A 23,601-nucleotide genomic window follows, 5' to 3' on the forward strand; every position below is an offset into this window, starting at 1 on the left:
ATAGGAAGCAATAAATAAAATACCATAATTGATTAGCAAACACGCAATGTAATGAATGAATAAAACTAAGTGTACAATTTCCTCGTGTGAATGTACGGTGCCTATAGCGAACTTACTGATTCAAAACACTCTTCCAGACTCTTTGTTTACACTTCGACACGCATCATACCGAAGTGGTATTCGATACCTATATATGCGCGCCACACATCGTTACTTGCAGCCCCGCGATTTCTGGAACTACATTTCTTGGAATTCGACAAACTCACGGCTCGCCCCTGCAGCTCTATATTTCATACGACGATATCATCGCAGAAAAACATATTCGTCAAAGTTCGAACTAAAGTCATCAAGGCTATATAGAAAATCCCGGTTTTCAACATGGCGTCATTGTTTATGGCTTCCAATAGCTAAACAAAACAAGTCTGGACCGCGACTAGTAGTGGCTCTTTGTCTAGACTCTCGTGTTCATTTAGTCGCACGACGATCGTCAGACGGAAAGAAGTAAGTAGGTGTATGTACTTACGCGACTGAGGAAGAAAGAAGTAAGTAGTTGGTGCATACGCATTTGAAGCTTTGTTTTGCGTAAAATAGTGTCAGTGCGTGCGGAGACGATGTCTTCGAGTTCTGGGTAAGGATGAACTCTTGGTGATGATGGTTTGGTTTGTAATTGGTGTTAAACTGTGTGATTCTTTGCGTCGAGCGCAGTTCCGACAGAAACGACGAGGCATCAGAGTCTAGTCAATCTGATGAAGACGATGTCGGGAGAGAATCGGATGATGGAATCAAGAAGGAATACGTTGGCGAGACAGAGGTTGGTCCCTCTGAAGATGACGTCGCGAGAGAATCGGACGATGAGGGAATCAAGAAGGAATACGTTGGCAAAACAGAGACTGGTCAGCTCTCTGAAGACGACGTCGCGAGAGGATCGGATGATGAGGAAATCAACAAGGAGTCAGAAGACGAGACTATGGAGAAGGCGTCCAATGTCGGTAGTACTCGGCGCAAAAGACAGAGCGAATCCAGTCAAGGCTCAGGTATTTATGCTTCTTGTGATTCTTCAAATTTTTTTCAAGGGACATGTTGAAATTGCACATTTGCCCGTGTATTCTAACCAGTGCATTAATTTACCAACTGATACTTATTTTCATAGATGACAGTTATTCCGATGATGAGGAAGAAAAAACTCGCAAAAAGCCTAAAAAGAAGGCCAAGACAGGTGTCAGCGATTTCATTCTGCAAGAGGCAGAAGTGGATGATGATCTCGAGGATGACGAAGAATGGGAAGATGGTGCCCACGAGCTTGGCATTGTCGAAAATGAAATTGACGAAGTTGGTCCAACAGCTAGAGAAATCGAGGGTCGAAGAAGGATCTCCGACATATTCGAGTTAGTATACAAATTTTTAACTTCTTAATGAACTGTAATGCTTACGGTGATATGATTCTTTTTCCTTGTAGCTCACATAAAGAAGAAGAGATCGAAGAGTATCTTAGGAACAAGTATGCAAATGAAGCAAGAGTAGCTCATCATTTTGGAAATGGAGAACATATGAATGATGAGATTACTCAGCAAACACTGCTACCTAATATAAAGGATCCAAATCTTTGGCTAGTAAAATGTCGTATTGGTGAAGAAATGAATACTGTACTCTTGCTCATGCGCAAATTTCTCACTTATCAATACACAAGTAATGTATTAAAGTTTATTTAGTTAAGAATGGATCTTGATTGTTAGTTAATTAATTAATTTTTTTGCAGATAGTCCATTAGTAATAAAATCAGCTGTTGCACCGAAAGGAATAAAAGGTTTCATTTACATTGAAGCTTACAAACAAGTTCATGTGAAAGCTGCCATTGAGAATGTTAACAATCTCAAATTGGGATTTTGGAAACAACAAATGGTACCCTTAAATGAAATGGTAGATGTCCTCAGGGTAACTTCAAGTATAAATATAAAGCCAAATCAATGGGTTCGAATAAAAAGAGGAATATACAAGGATGACTTAGCTCAAGTGGATTACATCGAGCTGGCACAAAATAAAGTGCATTTAAGACTGTTACCAAGGATTGACTATCAAAAATTACGTGGGGCATTGAGATTAATGTCAGAGGAAGCTGAGTCTACTAAACGCAAAAAAACCAGGCCACCAGCCAAACCTTTTGATCCTGAAGCAATAAGGTCAATAGGAGGTGAAGTAACAAGCAATGGAGATTATCTTGTTTTTGAAGGAAATCATTATTCTCGTAAGGGGTTAGTAAAATACAAATTGTTTTTTTTTTCAGTAATTTAACAATAATAATGCAATTGCACAACAACAATAATAATAATTAAAATACAATTTTTCAGTTTTCTTTTCAAACACTTCAACATCAATGCTATCAGAAGTGAAGGAATAAAACCAACACTAGAAGAAATAGAGCACTTTGAAGATTCTCCTGAAAACATTGATATTGAACTTAGTGATGCACCTGCTACTGGACCTGGTGCAAAATTTGATCAAATGTGTAATTTCAGTACTGGAGACAAAGTGAAAGTTAATGAAGGTGAACTGATCCACTTGCAGGGAAAAATAGTTTCTATCGATGGTAATAAAATAATGGTTATGCCAAGCCATGAGGAGTTAAATGAACCCATAGAGTTTATGGCCCGTGAATTAAGGAAGTATTTTAACATTGGAGATCATGTTAAAGTTAGTTTGTTTAAGTAATTAAAAATAGAGTTTTTCAGAATAAAAAAAAGATTTTAATATGTGATATGAATTTTCAGGTCCTTGCGGGTAAATATGAAGGAGACACCGGTCTAATTGTGCGAATTGAAGAAAATCGTATCGTTTTGTTTTCTGACGTGTCAATGCACGAACTTGAAGTGCTACCAATCAACCTTCAACTTTGTCCAGACATGGCAAGTGGTGTCGATCGCCTAGGCAAATTTCAATGGGGTGATCTCGTGCAACTAGAACCACAAACTGTGGGCGTGATCGTGCGACTTGAACGCGATAACTTTCAAGTTCTGTCAATGCATGGTAACGTTGTTCAGGCCTCACCCGTATCTTTGACCAAGTATAACGAAAACAGGAATACTACTGCTTTGGATATGTACCAAGATTCCATTAGGAGAAAAGATATCGTAAAAGTATTAGATGGACCACACTCCGGCAGAGAAGGAGAGATAAAGCACCTCTATAGAAATTTCGCTTTCCTGTATTCTAAAGTCTACATCCATTCTGGTGGTATATTTGTTTGTAAAACGAGACATCTGCAGCTAGTTGGAGGACTCAAGAGTAAAAAAGAATTAATTGCTGAGCTGACAAACTATCCTTTTGCATCACCTACGCGCTCTGACGTGTAAGTGTAAATTATGTTTTTTCATGATATTTTTCTAGAAGCAAACGTCAAACTTTTTTTATAATTACAGAAGTCCGCAACAAGAAAAAGGAAAGGCTCGTGTTCACAGCAGTTTCGGTGGTTCATATCCTACTCGTGATAAAAAATTGATTGGAACAACGATCAGAATCACAGGGGGACCTTACAAAGGAAACATTGGCTTTGTAAAAGATGCCACAGAAAGTGCAGTCAGGGTCGAGTTGCATTCACCCTGTCAGACAATTTCAGTAGATCGATCTCATATTATGAATCTTGCACAACTAGGACCGAATGGCACTCCTAGAAATAACTACACTCCTACGTACAGTGCAGGAGGCCGAACGCCGATGTACGGAGCAAGGCAAGATGGGTCAAAGACACCAATGCATGGTTCGCAAACGCCTATGCAAGGTGCACAGACACCAATGTATGACAGTAAGTACATTACTTTATTTATTACTAAGATTCGATTTTTATTATAATTCAACGTTATTATAATAAATGTGATGATTTTACCAGCTGGTTCTCGTACTCCCTACTATGGTTCGATTACGCCTTCGCATTCGGAAGGAGGAAATACTCCTCGCAATACTGGAGCTTGGGATCCTACTGTAGCGAATACACCAGCTCGAAATAGCGAATACGATTTAGATGATCCGGATGATGCACCTTCTGCTTCACCTATGTATCAAGAGTCTCAATCCTCTAACTCGATGTACGATCCGGACCCAAGTGCAAGCCCAATGATGAGTGTTGTTAGTCCAAGTCGCAGCGGTGGCATAACGCCATCTCACTCAGACATGGGTTTTATGAGTCCAAATTATACGCCTTCTTCTCCGACAGAATCCAATGCTTCCATGTTGGCAGGTGAATAAAACGTTTCATTTTTGAAATTATAATCGAAAAAAAATTAAGGACGAACGAAAAACATTGTTGTTTTACAATTATTGTAGATAATGTAGATACTCCAGACTCACCGGACCGTGTAGGAAGTCCATACTCGCTAAATGATGTACAGACTCCAGACTCACCGGATCATGTACAAATTTCATACTCACCAGCTTCTCCCAGTATAAATTTATCACCAAGGAGAAATGGAATTCCATACTCGCCAGCTTCTCCTAGTATAAATTTATCGCCAAAGAGAAATACAATTCCATACTCACCAGCGTCTCCCAGCATAAATTCGTCGCCAATTAGAAAAACACTTTCATACTCGCCAGCTTCTCCGAGTATAAATTCATCGCCAAACAGAAATGCAATTTCATACTCACCATCTTCACCTAATGCCAATTCATCACCAAATGAAAGTGAATAATTTTATGCAAGCATAATATTGAATATGCTCAACTTTACAGTATTTGAGTCAAGATATCTCAAGTTCCTTAAGTCTTTTAAGGTATTTAAGCAATTTTTTTTTTTATGTTTTTACTTGAAAGTACTATAAATATTATTATAGTTATATTAAAGGTACATTACCTTTAGTTCTCATGTGATAGTTACCAAACATTTGTTAACTATATTAGATATTCTGCTATGTTATTGATTAATAGCAAAGTTTAGTATTTTTTAGTTTTCACGCTTGATTAGAATTTGAAATTCACCAAGTTATAGCTCATAAAACAAAAACTTATAAGTAGATTTTATAAGTTTTTATGTGACGATAAAGCCATATTAAAAATAAGAATATTTTTAAGTTAATGTAGCCATAGATCATTTGACAAAAAACAGCGACGGTGGCTCTTTATTTTGAAATAAAAAAGAACTCAAATCATAATGCTAGTTTTTATTATATTCTTCTGTTTCGATTGTGCATTTTGTATCATCCTGTTAACAAGTTCTAACATTTGCTTGACTAACCATACATTAAATCTCGTATTAAAACTACTAAAAAAATTAACTGACAAATAACGCTAACAGTTCAAACATTCAGCTAGCATTAGATTTGAACAAAAATTTTACCATATACATAAAAACGTGTAATATTTTGAACATCGAATGTCTCACATCCGCGTGAACAAAGTGCATTATTCCATAGAGTAAACTTTAGTTGGGGTGCGAGCAGCGCATGAGAACCGAGCGCGCGCGCGCGCGCGCTCGCGTCGACTTTTTGTTGCCGCACCCTTCTGGCGCTCGACGCTTTTTACACACGCTTTTCCTGCCGCGGGATTTTTCAGTTGCGCCTCCCCTTAATAACAGACCGGGCTTTTCCTTTGTAATGAGCGGGAATCAAATAAAAGTCTGTTTGACTTTTCATGGAGCTTTTTTGCGGCGAAAACGATTTCTGGTACTCATGAATCGAGCCCGGGATTTTTTTTGTCGACGCTTAGTTGCGGGAAATTTATCGGTGTGAAAACAAGCAACGAAAATAAATTTATATTTTGCTGGACGGTAATGGAATGACTTATGGCGGTGCAGTGAGTAACGTGATTTAGGGCAGTTTTTTCTTGTTTATTGTCGAATTCGAGTATAATTTAAATCGCCGTGCAGGACGCTTTGGAAATTTTAACTTGTAGTAGCGCTAACGCTTCGTAGGGACTAAAAAGGAAGTTTGCCTACTTCTGGCTTCACAGAATTTTGAACAAATCGAAAAATTACATATTCAAGCCGAATAGGACGCCGCGCGCATAGTAATCATCGCGCTCAAATCTATTTTGAAACCCAGATTCCTTGAATTTCAAATACGATTTGTTCTTCAAAATATAATTTTAGATTATTTAGAAAAGAGCCAGCCTTGCATTATAAATCACCCTTACTAATTAAAGCTCATCATTTTCAGATGTTCCAATTTAAAAAAACGAAAATCACCCAATAAATTCTCGACATCCGCTGCAGTTAATCTTCAAACCAGCATGCAACGCTTTGCTAGCAAATTAAATCCCCAAATGCAGGCATATAGATCAACTCAATTTTCATCGTAGCGCAAACCACGCCAGCATACCCTCATAATTTTCATCGAGTGCGCCGCCCCCATTGAAGACTCTGACTTCTTTTCCCATGCATACAAAGAGCTACGCGCCTACCACTGCCGGCAGAGCCGCTATATTCATCATCGAAGATTTTAATTCGTTTTCCGGCAGCTCACACGCGGCGAAAGCCCGCATTTTTACGACCTGGGAGTCTTCAAGTCTAACCGAAAACGAAGCGTGCACGGTCTTCGTTTCGATCGTGGCTCGTTATTTCCCGGAAAAAATCTCTATCCCCGCGTATACCTCCCCCGACTGGTCCACTCTTCTTTATATTTTCCCGCGGCGAGCCGAGATCTCCTTTGTCCGCTCGCTTCGTCTTCGCTGCATAAAGAAGCGCATACTACAGCGAGCAGGTCCCTATAATCTGGCCTCTATGCTTCAACCGATTTTTTCCCTGCTCGCCCTTTTCCGTTGCGTCGTCGTCGCTCGCCGTCGTCGGTCGTTAAATATCGCGCGGCTTTTCTTCCCGCGCTTCGGAATGCACTTTTCATCTCCACAGGGGCCCTATACAATCTATCCACGTACGTGAGTCGGTCTCTCTTTATCTGCTATAGGTATACGAGCTACGTCGAGCTACGTGAGCTAGAGAGGGAAGGTCGAAGCTACCTGCACCTGCGTCCAGAGCGTTGAAGTAAGGCATTCAGCCCCACCTGTGTGCTCGTGTAGAGTCTATTATAGTCGAGGCGGTGAAGAGGGAGGGGAACCTTTTTTTCCCGCGCCTATACGCTTTTCCTTGGTCTTCTCCGCGCGCTCTTCACGCCTTATCTTCGGCTGGGATTTCTTCTTTATTTTTTTTCCTCTGGCTTCTTCATGTGGTGGACTTAGGGAGTACGGCCGGGATGCCTTAGGTAAATTTATGTAGGCGGCGTTTTATATCTCTACGCTTGCTCTTTAATTAGCTAGGGTCTTCAAGCTCTGCGGCTGTGATTGAAGCGCTATATATAGTTTGCGGAAGCTGATGTAGCTTTTTTCTCGTCTTTTCTTTGGCGTGTTATTTTTTGTATAAATTAATTTGAATAAACGTTGCAGTGTTTATTCAAGCTCACGTTTGAACAGCGAGACTAGGCTGACTGATGTAGGATTTTATTGTTATAAATGAGTTTCCAACGTTCGTTGTATTATAAAATTGTTCACGTTCTGAGCAACACAATACTTACTATATAGTACTGAAATCGAACTAGATAAATTTGCTGTACTTCAAAGCATGATATACAATACTTTGCGACGCTTATAAATCGTGTGAAAATAGTATGATATAAATTTTCCAAAACTCGATTCCCGCTCCACATTTAGCTACCCCGAATCGCACCGTTTTCAAAATTTTTCCACACCACATACTCTTCAAAGCGCCATAACGACCTTTGTCCTCGATTTTCGTTTCGGTTCCACACACGCACACACGAGCAGGTATATTTTAAAAAACCAACTCGAACGTTACAAAACACAACGCGTATAGGTATATGTATAAAATCCTCGATTTTCCCGATGAAAACTACGATTCCCGAGAGAAGCTTATTGAAGAAAAAAAAACCCGCGCGACCGATCGCACACAAAGAAAAGCCTCCAGCAGCACGAGATGCATTTAAATCACAATATAAAGCCTGCGGCATTGTCCGATCCGATCGGGGACCTAGAAACGAAAACGAAGACGAAGCATAAAGAATACCTTACTCACTCTCTACCCCCTCCTTCAAGGTCTTCAGAAGCGTCGTCCCATAATGCGTTTTCCCCTCCGGAGGGGAGGTAGAAGAAAAAAACACTGCGACGCAGTTTTCCCCTTAAGACGACGTGCTCCTTTTATCGACTGTATCTCTTTAGTGCCCGTCTATCGGATGGCAGCTATCTAAAACTAGCCTCGTCGTAAAGTTACCAGTGGAGTCGACCCTTTCCGAGCTGGAAATCTTCAATTATCCTCGACGGAGCTTTGAAACCTGCTCCTGCTCGGCGTGAAATTTTCCGCCAGATTTTTTCTTTGTTTGCTTCGATTTTCGAAAAAGGGAACGGAGATGACGGATTTGGATTTTGCTGGTTCGCTAATTTACCGAAGAACTCGGATCTGTAATCCTTTAAGTGCTAGGAAAACCTGCTAATCCTTGGTTAATCGTGTTTGTAGGGACTGAACCGGTCAGATGTGTACACATAGATGCATAAGGCTCGTTTTGAAGAGGAAGATTGCATTGGTTAAATGCGTAACATAATATTGTGCATTAGAGTCGTGAATGGGTTTAGCGACAATGGCGCGAGAGGGTGTCTTGAACGAGGACGCTTTTGAGAGGTTTTGAGGAGATGGACAGAGACGAGTGTGGTGAATTTCTTTGGGACGTACTTCGTGCTGTTTTGAATTGCAAATTCGTGCTTCAGAATGCAACTGTTTACCCAATGCGTACGAAAAGTGGGACTTTTTTTTGATGAATTGAATCATTGGGTTGGGAAATATTTTTGTTATGCTAAGCGGCTGACAAATGTGGAAAAATAGAAGCTCGTTTATTGTCCAACCGATTCTTTTGTCGACCAACGCTACGCGAAATTTGCATTGCTGAATCGTCTTCTTCAAGATAATACACTCAAAACTTTTATTATACTAGCAAGATCAACGCGCGCTCTGCTTTATATTAAACATTTTTATAGGTTAGAAACAAACTATCACGCGCGTCACGCCATCTATCTCGTAATCTTATTGGCCAATCGACGACCAATCAGAGAACGAATAGAATGATGATTCCTCTCTTTTTTAGAGTAAGATTTTTCAAATCCCACAGAAAATACACAAATGCGTTAACGTCCATCACTCCGACAATAAAACTTCGACCTTCCAAAAAAATAAAATATCACCTCCATTCAGATCATGTACAACCCCGCAAGTAACAGACAAATTTCCCTATAAAAACCCGCCGTTTTCGTATTCACATAAGGCATATTCAAATCCATCCCGACAAATCAAATTCAATAGAAACTCGACACGCGAGTGAGCACAGAGCTATCCCCTATATCCTCGACAGCCCAAACAAACGTTCTCTGTTGGTTTTGGCGCGTAGGTGAAGAACTCTCCCGCCGAAAATCCGAAACCCGCGCTTCGCCACACGTGTTTAGTGTAGTCGACGATGACACGCCACGATTGAAGCCATCAGCATAGACTTCCCGCCCCCGAGAGAGCCCCTTCTCCCGCATGGAATGCCTGCGCCGTAATGGGCCGACTGAAGAGTATACGACGCGGTCACGCTATACACGCATGAGAATTTTCCCGCCCGGGGGATGCGTCGAAATACACTTCACACGTCGCTCGGTCCCGGACTTCGTGAGTTTCAAAGATGAGGGGGGGGGGGGGGAAGTGAAAATGTACGTTAGGAATTCGAGAGATCCCGCGGGAGAGATTTCGTGGGCGGCCTCGTTAATCTTGACTTTTTTCGGGCCCTTGCGTTGCGGGAGATTCTTCGGGGATTTTCCTCGCGACGGGTTGGCGAAGATGATCGTTAATTGAAGACCCGATATGTTTACTTATGTTGGGAAAACAGGTTTTTCTTTGGCATTGTTCGGGGGGAGTATAATGTCGTGGGCGAATAAGCAAAAATTTTTTCATGTTATATTTAATTTTTTAAATGTTATTTCATAGTTTATTAACTAATACTCTTAGAGTGAAGCCATTTTTACTAATGCGCGTGAATATTACTTGACATGATATGAAAATACTGTTAGTCGGTTTAACTGCTGTTTTTGTCGCAGTTTGAAGTCTAAATGCATCCTCTTGTATAACAGTAGTGTAGTCGTAGATAACGATAACAAAATAGGCTTTTCTGTGTTCAAGGTTCTGATACTGATAGGTAGACGGTAGTCGAAGTTTTTTTTATGATAAAGAACCGGAAACTCACTATGACCTGGAAAACCGTTTACAAAGACCTTTAACATTCTCAAACTCCCGTTGAGACGCAGTTTTTTGTGTGAATCACGTAAGAATCAAACGGAAATCGTATTTTAGATTCACTGAGCACACATTGTGCGAAGTGCATCCATGAAAGTAAACGATGCGTTTTGTACTTACAAAAATGCAAAATTAGGAAATTTTTAATATTAAGATGCACAAGCACAAACTAACAGTTATAGCAGTCCAGCTCCCGAAAAATGTTTGCCATTATAGAAATCATTAGTTGAAACAAACGCGTAAGAATTAAGCGAATTGGCACTGCAAAAATTAGCTAGCCGATCTCTTAATTCTTAAGAGTCGCGCTAAATTTATAGAGATACCTGTATCATTTTTTTGCAACGGTCTTTTCCCGCGTACGTTATACGAAATAAGACCGCACGTAAAGCACAAAGGTCAAGGCCGCCCTCCTCATCACTGAAAATATTGATAAATTTGTAAGCGTCAGGCCCAACGTACGACGGGGCCCATCAAGTTGATTATTATTAATGAGCACTTCTAATAGAGAAAAATCGTCTCGCCCTTGACATTCATATCCGCACAAAGAGCTCCGTTGTAGCCTGCAGTCCATCAAGAGTGCATCTTTCCAACTGCGCGTCGCACAAAGGTCTCTCTCCACTCGATTTTCCAAAAAGGGGCGAGAGTCCTGGCACAACGAAAACAAGACACTACAAGTAAAGCGACCCCCTAAACGGCCTCACTTGCGACAAAGAAATCTCTCCGCTCTCGTCACTGTACGGTGAACACATGTATGGTGCAGCTTGTCTTCGCTGCAGTGTTTTTCTCTCACACATATAACGCGAGAGAAGATGCCTGCGCAGTTGACCCCTGACGACGTGACTGCAGCACGCGATGCCTGCTCTCTCTCTCTCTCTCTCTCTCTCTCTCTCTCTCTCTCTCTCTCTCTCTCTCTCTCTCTCTCTCTCTTTGGCGCTGCAATTTGCCTGATGCACCGAGAGGCACGATAATGACGATGGCGTGGGAGTGTGCGCGTCTCGGATCGTACACAGACAGGGTGACTTGCGCGCGGGAGTGATTTAAAATTTTTCACACAGCCCTCTGATCCCTGCAGTAGTTTAATCCAGAGAGGAGTAAGCCGCGAAATATTGAATGCGCGCACGGAAGCTAAAGTGCATTTTAAAGCAATCGCGAAAACAGCGAAATAAATTGCCCGCCACACGGCTCGAGCGTAATTAAGATCGAGGGAAAAATAAAAATTCAACACCGCCCCGAAAAAGCCTTCTCCTGCGAAGCGCGCGAGGGATTACAGAAAAACGGCAAAAAAAAAGAAGAAAAAGAAGAAGATTACAGCCAGGAGAGAGATAGAGAGTATGGAAGACTGGTGGGCCGAGAAGAGGATTATTCAGCGGTCGGGCAATAATAAACGAAGTGTGCTGCGAGAAGAAGAAGAAGAGAGGCCACGTGGGTGAAGGGTTTGGCTCTTTTTCTCTCTCGCTCTCGAGTGTGTGCGCGTGAGTCGGCTCCCGAACTACGCGCTATCCCTCACCGGTACAGCCTCGCGAAAAAGCGGATGCGGGAGAGAAGATCCGAGACGCGGTCCTGGAAAAGTTGTAAACTTGATTGCCGGAACGACGCGTCAATTACGCCATTTGTCTCGATCGTGTACTTACGCGCGATGTAATTTTTCTGCGAAAACATCGAAATTCCGCAAAAGTCAGAGGATAAGAAAGGACGCGATTATTGTTCGCGAGAATCGCAGCGAGTAATCAGCCGCAATTGCACGAGTTTATGCTCTCTCGTCGGACAAAAGCGGCCGCTTCTTATATTCCGCGACTAATGATAATAAGCGGTTACGGGGAGCTAGAGAGTTGCCATGGGCCGCTTGAATCGAATAGGGGGATGCATTATGCATATATGCTCGCAGTGTATGTATATCCGAGAGAATCGCGGGGGTACACGCCTCCGGCAATTTCTCTTCCTTCGAAGCTCTGCGCGTATGTGATTGATGCCGATACATGCGTTGGGAGGGCTTCGCCTCTGCGCGCGATGCTTGTCGGAGTGCGAAATGCGATGCGCTTGTGTTCTTGCTTTGCTTTTATGGAAATGCGGCGCGTTTCTTTTGTTATATTTGCGATCGTGTTTTGATAGTCTGTAGATATAGGGTACGCTCGTGTCGCGAGAGTTTATTTATAGACGTGTGTAGGATAGATGGCACGAGCGATGCGCAGGATCGAAAATTCTATGCTTGCGGTATGTCCTTTTGCGCTGGCCGCGCGACATTCGGTGTTTACGGTACCGTGTGCTCGCGTCTAATCAGAAGCTTATAGTGCGTGATAATCACCGAGCTGTATATTTGCTGAATATTGATTGAATTTCGTATAGGATTAAAATCGGTTATTTATTGCGCAATTGATACAGTGAATCAGTGAAGTCAACATAATGATCATGTGAGTTTGGTAATTGGCCACCTGTTACTCGAGTAATCTTTTTGCAAGTGACCTGATAATTTTGGAAATTTATATTGTAGTTTTATAGTAGTATGGTTTTCACTATCAGTATTATAAATAGTAACTCAACCCTTTCGTTCTCATCAACAGCGCCGAGGTGACGGAGGATCAGTGCGACCTCCAGACACAGTCGAACTACGATTATTTTTGCAAGAAAGACGCCCGCGGAGCTTATGTCTTCGCGTTCGCCAACAAAGATGCTCTCGAGCTCTCGGAAATCTACGATTACTTCTCCAAGTTTGAAGATTTTATAAGCGTGCGAAGTGCCGGCGACGAGAAAGGCTTACGCTTTATCAGGTTCAAGACCTTCGAAGCCGCCAAGAAAGCCATGGACAAGACCAGAAAGCAGCCTAGTATTAATTTGATACCTTACGAGAAAACGAAGGAAAACACGGACTGGTATCCCAAGAAGGAGCAGACAAGAAAGAGGTCCGAAAACGAGAAAAATCTCGAAAACGCCAAGGGTGCTTCGATCAATAAGATTAACGAGATAAGGCTTTTGCTGATAAAGAAGCTGACCTGTAAAAAGAGAGTCAGATTTGCGAATCCCGAAGTCGGGCACGAGCAGAAGTCCGACGAAACCATCGGCAACAATAAAAAGACTCCTCCTCGTTGCGCAAGCACAGACAAAGAAGTCATCCCGCTCCTGGCAAGCAGCGCATTCGAAGTCATAGTGGCCAACTTACACCACTCCGTCGGCGCTGCCTACGTCCTCCACTTGCTCGAAAAATACGAGCCGCTAGCCGTCAGCTACGTGAAAACTGTCCCCTATAAAAGCATCCGCTACTGCAGCGTGTACTTCAAGACAGCCGCCCAGGCGATGAAGGCCGAGAGAAGACTCGATCGGCTCGATATCAATGGAAACAGGCTCATCGTTCTACGCCCGACCACAGATCTGAAGCGCTCGCGTACAAGCGATAATCACCGTGTCGATTATAAGTAATTGAAATAAACGTGTAACTCTTTCACAGTAAATGCTCTTCTTCTAAGCCGTATTTCTCGTTTCTCGTGGCTCTTCCGCCGCTCGTCGTTTCCGATTTATTACCCCGAAAATTGCCGACCATAACAAATACTCCGTATAACCCCGCGTCGACCTCTCCCATAGTCGTTCCAAACAACGAGTCGCTCCTTCGAAAATTGATGCACTCAGAAGAGCGAGCAAATCAAAGCCCACTCAAGCTTTGGATGTTTTTTGTTCCGCAGCGTTTTCAAAAGTGCTACAGCCCCCACGGAATATTCGCCGTTCAAAAAGAATGGCCGTCATTATTTCCAATTATCGTTGCGCGCTGCGCGTCCAACATTCAATTATCAATCATCAAGTCTCTCTCTCTCTCTCTCGGAGTAAGAGAAACAGCGAACACCACTCCCCCTTAATCGAGTCGGCTTTGGAAGCGGAGAACAAAAAGAGAACCATCTCTCCTGCTCGTAAATCAACGCCGCGCGCGAGGAATATGAATCCTGTGCGCGCGAGAGCTGGTGGTAACGAGCGCGAAAGTGCGTAAGCCCAGGGTCCGCTGCGCACAAAGACTCCCGTGTTTACGCGTTATCTCCTTGCCGGGATCCTCCGCGCGGTACTCTTTTCTCTCCCTCTCTTTCGGCGATAAATATTTACGCGAGAGTACGGCTCGTGTGTGTGTTATTACCGTTATGGCGCTGCGCGCAGCAATTTACATGCGTAAAAGTTATTTCTTTCGCTCGCGTATGCATAATGTACGGCCGGATGAGTTATTCGAGATACGAGTGCACTGTGTTTAATTGTCCGCGAAATTTCGGGATCGTTGAGGAGTGCTTTATTATTATATACGCATGTAAACAGCTTCGTCGCGACCGCAGTGCAATTTGGTTAAAACGAAAGATACGAGATACACTTTTCGGCATCTCTCTTTTTGCGCGCATACAAGGGCGCACGTGTGCCAGCCGTGTAATTTGGTTGCGCGACGCGCGTATTACGCGCACGAGTCGCGAGGGGCAAAAAGTAAATCCAGCGCGCAGCTTCCCCGCCCATGAGTCCTTTTTCCACTGCTGGAGCTTCTTGCGTTCCTTGAGACGCTGCGCTCGACCCCTCCTATCTCTTCGGTGGCCATTTGCTTTTTTCGGAGCTTCTTTCTTTGTGTCGGCGTACACTCGTAACTTCGAGGGGGAAGTGATTCTTGCGCGACGGGCGCGTTTTCTTTTGAGACGTACTTCAAGATGCTACGGGACTTCTCTCTCGCTCTTTCTTTGTGAGATCTCTTTGTGCTTTAGTAAACCTGGCGTCGACTTACTTTTCTTCCTCCGAACTTTTTTGTTTACTTTGATTAAAATTTATCTGCGCAGCGCGTCTCTTCGCGCGACGCAAAAAATCTTCAATCCCACAGCGGCGGCCGACTGAGCTTTTCAATCACGGCGTTTCGGTTCATTTACGCGCTCTCTCGAGTCTTTTCCATTAGCCCTCTCTTAAATCTTGTAGCCTTGCTTCCTTCCACTCTGTTTAAATCTCTCAGCGCTACCGCTGTTAGCAGTAGCTCGGCTGCACTAAAAATTCCGGCGCATGTGCTCGCTGTACACACACGCGCGCGCGGGCTGCATCGGCGTCTCGAAGGCATGCGTGCAAGCGTGCGCCGCGCGCGGCGTATTTGCGATACGTCGCCGCGACCGCGATTACGAGCGGGAGATGAAAGGCTCGCGCCGACGCTACGCGGCTCTCTTTGCGGCGTTTGTTAGCCAAGAGAGAGAGAAAGAGATGAGACGCTGCTGCAGTGTATAAACTGTGCGCGCCGGATATGAAAGGGATGATTTGCAGTTAGCGAAAGGGGAGCGATGCGGCCCCGCGCGTTCGTTAAACGCTTCCTGGCTAATTGTTCGGGCCTTTAATTATGTGCTTTTCGAAGTGCGCGCGGTTATTATGCTTCTTTTTTTGAAGCAAGTTGACGGTGACGTGCGGCTATTAGGAAGCGTAACCGCTTTATCTCGTCGCGTTATATGCAGTCGCTATAAGAGCTTTTTTAAAGAGTTTCCCGGTATCGAAAGCTGCTGCCCTACATTCCGGCGAAGCATGACGCCTCAAGAAGCATCTTCGGCAGAGGTCAAAGAATCGAAGCGATGTCGCAACGAAGGGACAGAAAGTTGCCCAAAAAAACTCCTCCATAGAGTCCCGTACACCTTCGCGCAGAGGCAGTGCGTGAGTCACCAGCTCACTTTCTCTCCCCTTTCCTCCACGCAGAACACACCGTTCACCGCCTCTTTCTCCTCATTTTCGAAGCGTCGAAATTCTATCAGGCCTCGCTTGCGAAACCTGCGCGCAAAAGTAGCGTGCCCTGGCCGGGGGTTTCTCGAGGGAGGAGAAGCGATCCTGACGGCGTGTGTGGGGGAGGTAGCGCGAGCTGGATCCTGCATCTCGCGTGTCGGGACACGCTTCGCTCAAAAAACCGCAGCGTAGGCTGGACACGCTGATGCTGCTGCTGCACAAAAGCCAGAGCCAAGACGCTGCAACGGAGGGAGCAGGAGAGGGAGTTACCGGAGAGAGAGAAGGTACGAGCCGAGAGAAAAAGATAAGGTCGACTCTCGGCGAGCGGAGGAATATAAGGAAAAAACAAGACGGGAAGGGTCCGCGAAAGGAGTAGAGAGAGAGAGAGAGAGAGAGAGAGAGAGAGAGAGAGAGAGAGAGAGAGAGAGAGAGAGAGAGAGAGAGAGAAAAGGAGAAAAAGGAGGAGGGCCGCGCACTACCTTCGCGGGGAGAGAGAAGGGAGAAAAAGGAGCAGCGAGAGTGGATATGGCTGACGCTTGGGCAAAAGGAGCAACGAGAGAATAAGAGAGCCAAGGGGGAGAGGAGAAAAAATGAGGACGAGAGAAGAGAGAGAAAGAGAGAAAAAAGCGAAAGGGGGGCGTGAGGAGAGCCCTTGAAGTGGGATGAAGGGAGAGAGAGAGAAAGAGAGAGAGAGAGAGAGAGAGAGAGAGAGAGAGAGAGAGAGCGCGTCTCTGTCGCGAGTATAGTGTACACTATATGCGTCTGCCTGCAACAGGCTGCGCTTGATCTCTCTCGGTCAGCTTCGCTTTTATTCTCTTTCGCGATCGAGGAATATATGATGCTTCAATACGGGGATGCGCGAGATCGAGGCGGCTTTTTCTTTCGAGGATGCAGCGCAGACTGCAGACTCGTTTCTGATCGGCTTTTTGCGTCTGCTGTTCTTCTATTGCTTGTTTTCTTTTTACGTGAATGAAAAGACAAGACGATGTTTGGCAGTGACGTTGCGAGTGACGCGGAAAGAGAGAGGGAATCAGTGAACTCGTAATCGCAGACTTATTGTGTTTGTTGAATATGGAACCGTGAATAACTTGTTTGTGGATTCGTTCGAATTTTTTTTTTACGAGTTCGCCGAGTGTGCAAATTAAACTATCAATTCTCTAGAAATTAGATTAACGTTGTATCTGCACACAGCAGTCTTATGTAATTTGATTATTTGAAAATAGTAATTAAATGCTACTAGTGGATTGTTCCGTTGATTGGTGGCCTTCACAATGTCCTGACATTTATCTCGAGTTTTTCAATGTCAATGAGGACATTTCATCAGTATTTACGTTTGTCGTAAGTCCTGCAGAATCTCGTCGATTACAGTCATATCAAAAGAATAACGTTAAGTTTTTATTCAATCAAAGTGCAACTTCGGAGTTATACTACCATCTACAATATAAAATGTTTTCTTTTATTATCAAAATAATGATGCGTAACGATTTACAAATCGCACTTGCGATTTAGTGAGATATCGTGCATCGCGAAGTTCGAAATGAACTTTCGCACGTCACAAGGCGAACAAACGTTTTACCCGGAAATTTTTGTTATTCATTGGGTACTTGTACTAATTTCGCGACGGTAATATATGCAATATCGGAAATAAAATTTGAATTTTAATCAATTAATCAGTTTATTTAATTCTTCTAAAAGCAAAACATTCTACTGCTGTGCGTCAAAGGTTTTGTTTTTCCTTAAATCTTCGCAAAGTATAAAAGCATTTTTGACTGCAACAAAATGCATCATCAGCACTCGAATCCTACTCTTGTTACTATCAAGCATCACTATGATCCAGCTTTCATCTTTAGTGCTGATCGCGGCTTTGGCTCTGGGTAAGTTATTTGTTAACGAATAAATATAAATATTTCTAAATTGAAATAACATGAATATTATTTCATCTAATCAGAAGCCAATGCAGGAGTTACGGATAAATTGGTAGGCGCGAAAATCGCGGACATAGGTGAATTTCCATATCAGGTCTCCTTGCGTCTCAGTGGTAGTCACTTTTGTGGAGGTTCTTTGATTACCAAGAAACACGTTCTTACAGCTGCTCACTGTGTTGTCGCCGTAAAAAGTAGCTTGAGCAGATTGTCTGCCGTCGTTGGCACCAATAGTCTGTACAGTGGTGGATCCACTTACAAAGTCAAAGCTCTATCTTCGCATCCAAACTATGTGAATAAAGTGACCCCTGACTGGTTGTACGATATTGGAGTGGTCACCGTGAGTATAACCGTATACTTAACTTCATAATGAAGTATCCATAACAAAGTTTTAGTTTAAAGGAAATTGAATTGTTTTATACAGCTTGCTTCTGAAGTTACACTGTCAAGTCGGGTGGCCTTAGTAAAACTGCCCAAAAAGGACGTCACTGTTGGGGACGAAGCTGTAGTCTCTGGATGGGGAACAATGGTCAGTCCTTCCACGCCACTGTCACAAAGTCTCCAAAAGTTAACCGTCAAAATCATCAGCTATGAAAATTGTCAGAAGTCTATGCCTTCTTTTGCAAGAGTGCACCCATCTCACGTCTGTACATTCGTCAAAAGAGGCGCCGGTGCTTGCTCAGGAGATAGCGGTGGTCCATTGGTAGTAGACGGTGAAGTGGTTGGTGTTGTATCTGGAGGAATCCCTTGTGCTATTGGTTATCCAGACGTTTTTACAGATGTCTACCAGTACCTGAGTTACGTGAATAAGGTCATAAAGTAATAAACGACTTGGATGGCTCTTTTAAATACCTGTATATTTAATGATTTGTGAAATAAAATTATTTTTTTATTTGTTCGAAGTAACTTACTTTGTTATTAATCAATCTACCTTTTGTCATTAAATAAGCATATTAAGATTAAACATATTGAAGCTTCTGTTACAGAAAGGATTGAATCACCATGTATAGTAAAATATTATAGGCGGTTTAATAGTACATTACGATACGTGTGACTTAAATGGTTCTTTTTTACACGGGCGCAGTTAGCACCCGAGCGTTGCGAGCTCAATTTTTTTCAACTGCAAATAACCATTATTTGTTTATTGCAAATCAGTAATTTGTTTATAACAAAAAACTAACGGATTTCAGGCTTCGTAACCAACAAATTTCGATTCAGCATCCCAAAAATCATAGAAAAACTCCAAGTTACTGAGGGGAGCTTGAAATTTACACTCAGATGGCACCAGCGCCCGGACTAATTACGATACGAATGCCAAAGAAGTGGAACTCTTCTGGGTACCCCTACGCAGCTTACGACTATCGTATACCATTTTTCCTACTTATGTGCACAAAGTTACACAGATGCGTTCGCAAATTCAAACTCTGTGAACGTAGATTGAAAAATAAATATTAATTAGTATAAGTTAGAATGAATAAAATTGGAGTAAAATGCTTCTTATAAGGACAAAAAATATTTTAGAAAAATTGAAGCTACAAGAAAATAAAGGAGACAGCAAAATACTTATAAAGGCCTATCTCAGCTTGCTTATGTTCGTATAGTTAGCGATGTGAGCGCGTGGTTAATAAATTAATTGCAAGATATGTAGTTTAGAAAATAAATAAATAAATATTTTTATTAACGCTTCGCATAATAAATACAGGTGTATTAACAAGCATCAGTCAGTCTTTATTGATCGATGATCTTGTTCACGTAACTCAGGTACTTGTAGACGTTCGTGAAAACATCTGGATAACCAACAGCACAAGGAATTCCTCCAGACACAACACCGATGATTTCGTCGTTGGCTACCAATGGGCCGCCACTGTCACCAGAGCAAGCACCAGCTCCTTTCTTGACGAATGTGCAGACGTAGGTTGAGTGGACTGTTGCCCAGGAAGGCATGTCCTTTCTGCATTGCTCAGTGCTGATAACGTTAACAGTTAATTTTTGGAGGCTCTGCGATATAGGCGAGGTTGGCCTGAGCATGGTTCCCCATCCAGAGACGACAGCTTCGTCACCGATAGTGACGTCTTTCGTGGGAAGCTTGACTAAAGCCACACGACTCGACAGTTTGACTTCAGAAGTAAGCTGTAACAAAGGTGTTCATAAGTTAGAAGGTCGTTGGATACATACTGACAAAATTAAGTAATATTCCACTCACAGTGATCACACCGATGTCGTACATCCAGTCAGGATTTGGCTTGCTGACGTAGTTCGGATGCGAAGACAGAGCTTTGATTCTGTATGTCGATCCACCACTGGATACACTGTTGGTACCGACAACGGCAGACAACCTGCTCAAGCCAGTGCTCTTGACGGCGGCGACACAGTGAGCTGCTGTCAGTACGTGCTTCTTGGTGATCAGTGCACCTCCACAAAAGTGTTTTCTTCCTAAACGCAGGGACACTTGGTATGGGAATTCAGCAATGTCGGCGTTTTTTGCGCCAACCAATTTATCCGTAACTCCTGCATTGGCTCCTAATAAGGAGACACGTTTTTTATTAGCAACAATTATTATAATTCGCTAATAGACTTGAAAAAAAAAATAGTTACCTAGTGCTAGAGCACTGATGAGTAAAAAGAACAGTTGAGAAACCATGATCGCTGCTGATGCTTGCAAGAGGAACTGTGAGCTGGTTATGCTTTTTGAGAAAGCTCAAAATGCTTTTATACTGCCGACCGCATGCACTCGTCAAACATGAGAGCCTTGAATTTTAATTGCGTACGGTTGATTAATTTCGAGAAAGGGGAGGGAACGAATTTTTAATTACATTATAATACAATTTTCGATTCGTTTCCGCTGCTCGAATATTCATAACCGTACCGTAAGCCATATTAAGCAATCAATCATGCGGTTTCCGAATATCAACTCGGTTTTTGTTTTGCCAGGTGGTGTGGCTTTCAAGCAATCGCATGTAGTATATATAATGATTTGACAGTTTTCGGATGTAAACCCCGTCATTCGTACACTAAATTATGCAGAAATAAATCATCGCCGCCGACACTTGTGAGCAGACCCGAAACAAATTCGTCAATACAAAATACAAAAACTCTTGGAAAAACATCAATTTGTTATTACAAAGGAATATCCAAAAACAAATCTCGTTACGTTATACGCAGATTTGAATAATGCAATTTCAAAAACTGGACGCACGCGTATACATTAAGCCGCGCGCAGCGCAGTGCAGGCGTAATCGGAAGAGCATCTCGTAATTTATTCTCGGTTCAAATTACTGCGCTTCGTTTTTAAGTGAGCATCAGACAACGGCCGCAGCCAGCAGTAGCAGCGCCTTCGTCATCTCTGCAGCAGCAGCAGCAGTCGATGGCCCGCAGTATTTTCTTCTCGACGCGTCTGTACTGGCATAATAAGTTTGCTGTCTCAGCGGTGTCGCTACGGGTCATCGTGCAAAAAGGAGACGAGTAGAAAAAGCCAGAGGACCGAGAGGAGATAAATCCGAGACCGTGAAGTCATAAAAATAACTCTAATGGATGAACACGCCTCGTCATCAGCGCGTCGCGTGCAAAAGTGTTGTTTCTTCGAAAACAGCATTTCTAGCGGCAAAACTATTTGGAATAATACAACTGGCATAAATAATATTTCACAGGAGGATAATCTTGAACAAAAAGTGTTCACCGGGCGAAATGATGAGATGCACGAGATACGAGCGAGCCAAGGTCAAATTTGATAACCAAAAGGAAGTTAAACTGGATCTTTATTCAGGTTGGTTACATCGTGTAACCCTTGATACAGGGCGTTTATCAGATAAAAGAAGAGACTTGCTTACAGTATACATCTTCTGTTTCTCGAGACCTTGTACTCTATTTACATTCATACTTAGCAATCGAATAAAAAAATAAAAAAATACAAGCAAGTCTCACTCATCCAAACAAAATTTCATTTGCCGATAAATCCTCGTCGACGCGCTCCTACTGACGCATGTTTGTTCGCAAACTGAAAATCGAATTATCGTAAAATATTTGAAACTGCAGTGTCTCCCGCGGTTACGCATAGTTTCTCCTTCAAGAGCTTCGCGTAATTTTCGCATCGGTGCATACGTACGTACGCGCACACATGGGCACAAAGCTGCAGACAGAAGAGGCTCCGTGTTTATCTCCTTTTAAAAGAGCTTCTCTCTGTGTCTCGTTCTCTCGGTAGCCGCGTATACGCGGTAGCCGATGCACGTATGGCCAAAAAGAGAATCGGCTGACCGCCGGAGAGAGATAGCCTCGGAGGAAGAGAGGGAGAGATAGAGAGAGAGAGAGAGAGAGAGAGAGAGAGAGAGAGAGAGAAAAGGAACGAGACGTATTATGTACAAGGGAGGAGAGGTCGAGCAAAAGAAGGAATAGAAGCGATAGAGATTAAAATCGAGTCGAGATGCGGGCTGCTTCCCATCCTACGCGGATTTTATGTGTGCGTGCATCGACTGCCAGTCGACGAGCGCATCGCGCAGGGGGAGAGATTAAAGCTTCTCGTAAAAACGCCTTAATCTTTGCTGAATTATCTGATCCGCTCTGTTCTTAACGAACCGACCTAAATTCAACTTTTTTCCTCCTCGCTATAATAAAATCGAGAGTGTTCGATGTCCTCGTTTTTTCTTTCGCCTCGCGAAAATTAATCAACACGCACAGCTTTCAGTCATTTATTTTCACCGACGAATTCGTCTCTCGGAATAGAAAAACCAGAACTATAGCTGCTGTAGCACAATACAAGAATTGGCGAGGAATATTGAAAAACGACCGGTTCCCCGAATCGGCGTCGGAAATAGTGCCGAGAAACGCGGCGAGGTATAGCCGCGCTAAAAAAGAAGCACACTACACCCTCGCGGCGATTTACGGCTCGAGCGCAAGGCTATGGCTACCGAAAGTAAAATATCATTGGTCCTCATCTTGCGCTGCTCGCTTTTTTTTCCTCCCCGCGGTCATTTCGCTGTCACGCGTGTCACGGCCCGATGTCGATTTACCGACGCGTGCAAATTGTGTTCCTATATTGCAGCTTGTCCGCGTGTGCGTGGAGGGAATAATGGGCTTTCGCTCCTCGTTTTTTTCCCGAGTGCTTTTGGCGCGCGCGAGAGCTTATTATAATAACGTGTTCCTGTGAAGGATGACTTGCGCGTCGCTGGCTTTTTGCGTACTTCGCTGAGTGTGTATAGATGTATACATATATTCTCTTGGCTTTTTTCGCTCGTGCATGTGGACAGGAGGGAGAAAAATGTGCTTATTACGAACGCTGTCATATTAGAGGTTCCTTTCAGACTACATGTTCAATTTGCGCGTTCGTGAAATATCTTCGAGCGCGCACGCTTACGTACGAAAGTAAACACGCGAAAATTCTCGAAAAATTATCTTCATTCACTGTGTAAACCCTGAATGCCTTCAAAAGACTTGAAATATACACCTATACCCGCTTTGTGTGTCCTGCATGCGCTGCAATAACGTTAGAATATTAAGAAATCGACCGCGAACATTAACTGCAGCCTCGCTGAAATAAGCTTCATTTCTCAACAATTTTTTTCTCGAATCGTCCCCCCGTAGAACGTCGCCATCGTTAATTTATCAAAACTCTCCCCTGCACACTAGATAACTCGACCATCAATAAACCGCATTTCCTCCCGTTCCTTCACGGCTGTCGAAAATTATGCATATCCAGGGAAACTGCTCGCGCGCGCGCGCGCGCGCGTGTCCCTTTCGAGTACCCCC

At 43.2% G+C, this 23,601-nt stretch overlaps 4 protein-coding genes and 1 long non-coding RNA gene across 5 annotated transcripts; 4 read left to right on the forward strand and 1 right to left on the reverse strand.

The window, feature by feature from the left end:
* Nucleotides 1–184: 184 nt before the first annotated feature.
* On the forward strand, nt 185–5,138 carry LOC100115818 (transcription elongation factor SPT5-like). Its single transcript, XM_001600387.6, has 10 exons — nt 185–628; nt 706–1,034; nt 1,151–1,385; nt 1,457–1,686; nt 1,757–2,249; nt 2,346–2,688; nt 2,766–3,343; nt 3,414–3,796; nt 3,881–4,228; nt 4,315–5,138. Exons 1-10 carry the CDS (start codon nt 612–614, stop codon nt 4,677–4,679), a joined length of 3,321 nt encoding a protein of 1,106 aa, XP_001600437.1. The 5' UTR covers nt 185–611; the 3' UTR covers nt 4,680–5,138.
* A 7,247-nt stretch (nt 5,139–12,385) lies between these two features.
* Nucleotides 12,386–13,703, forward strand: LOC100679122. Its single transcript, XM_003427971.5, has 2 exons — nt 12,386–12,654; nt 12,805–13,703. The coding sequence occupies exons 1-2, from the start codon at nt 12,647–12,649 to the stop codon at nt 13,655–13,657; spliced, it is 861 nt and encodes a 286-aa protein (XP_003428019.1). The 5' UTR covers nt 12,386–12,646; the 3' UTR covers nt 13,658–13,703.
* A 4,065-nt stretch (nt 13,704–17,768) lies between these two features.
* Nucleotides 17,769–18,706, forward strand: LOC100115895 (chymotrypsin-1). Its single transcript, XM_031926340.1, has 3 exons — nt 17,769–17,814; nt 17,889–18,214; nt 18,263–18,706. The coding sequence occupies exons 1-3, from the start codon at nt 17,769–17,771 to the stop codon at nt 18,683–18,685; spliced, it is 795 nt and encodes a 264-aa protein (XP_031782200.1). The 3' UTR covers nt 18,686–18,706.
* A 346-nt stretch (nt 18,707–19,052) lies between these two features.
* LOC116738552 lies at nt 19,053–20,901 on the forward strand. Its single transcript, XR_004344800.1, has 4 exons — nt 19,053–19,199; nt 19,624–19,773; nt 19,872–19,987; nt 20,068–20,901. It is a non-coding gene; the product is annotated as an uncharacterized LOC116738552 (long non-coding RNA).
* Nucleotides 19,508–20,610, reverse strand: LOC100115933 (chymotrypsin-2). The gene is made up of 3 exons (XM_016983268.3): nt 20,458–20,610; nt 20,066–20,382; nt 19,508–19,992 (listed from the first exon to the last, which is right to left on the reverse strand). The coding sequence occupies exons 1-3, from the start codon at nt 20,501–20,503 to the stop codon at nt 19,591–19,593; spliced, it is 765 nt and encodes a 254-aa protein (XP_016838757.1). The 5' UTR covers nt 20,504–20,610; the 3' UTR covers nt 19,508–19,590.
* Nucleotides 20,902–23,601: the final 2,700 nt, after the last annotated feature.

Source organism: Nasonia vitripennis, chromosome 3, assembly GCF_009193385.2.
Source record: "Nasonia vitripennis strain AsymCx chromosome 3, Nvit_psr_1.1, whole genome shotgun sequence".
Taxonomy (NCBI): domain Eukaryota; kingdom Metazoa; phylum Arthropoda; class Insecta; order Hymenoptera; family Pteromalidae; genus Nasonia; species Nasonia vitripennis.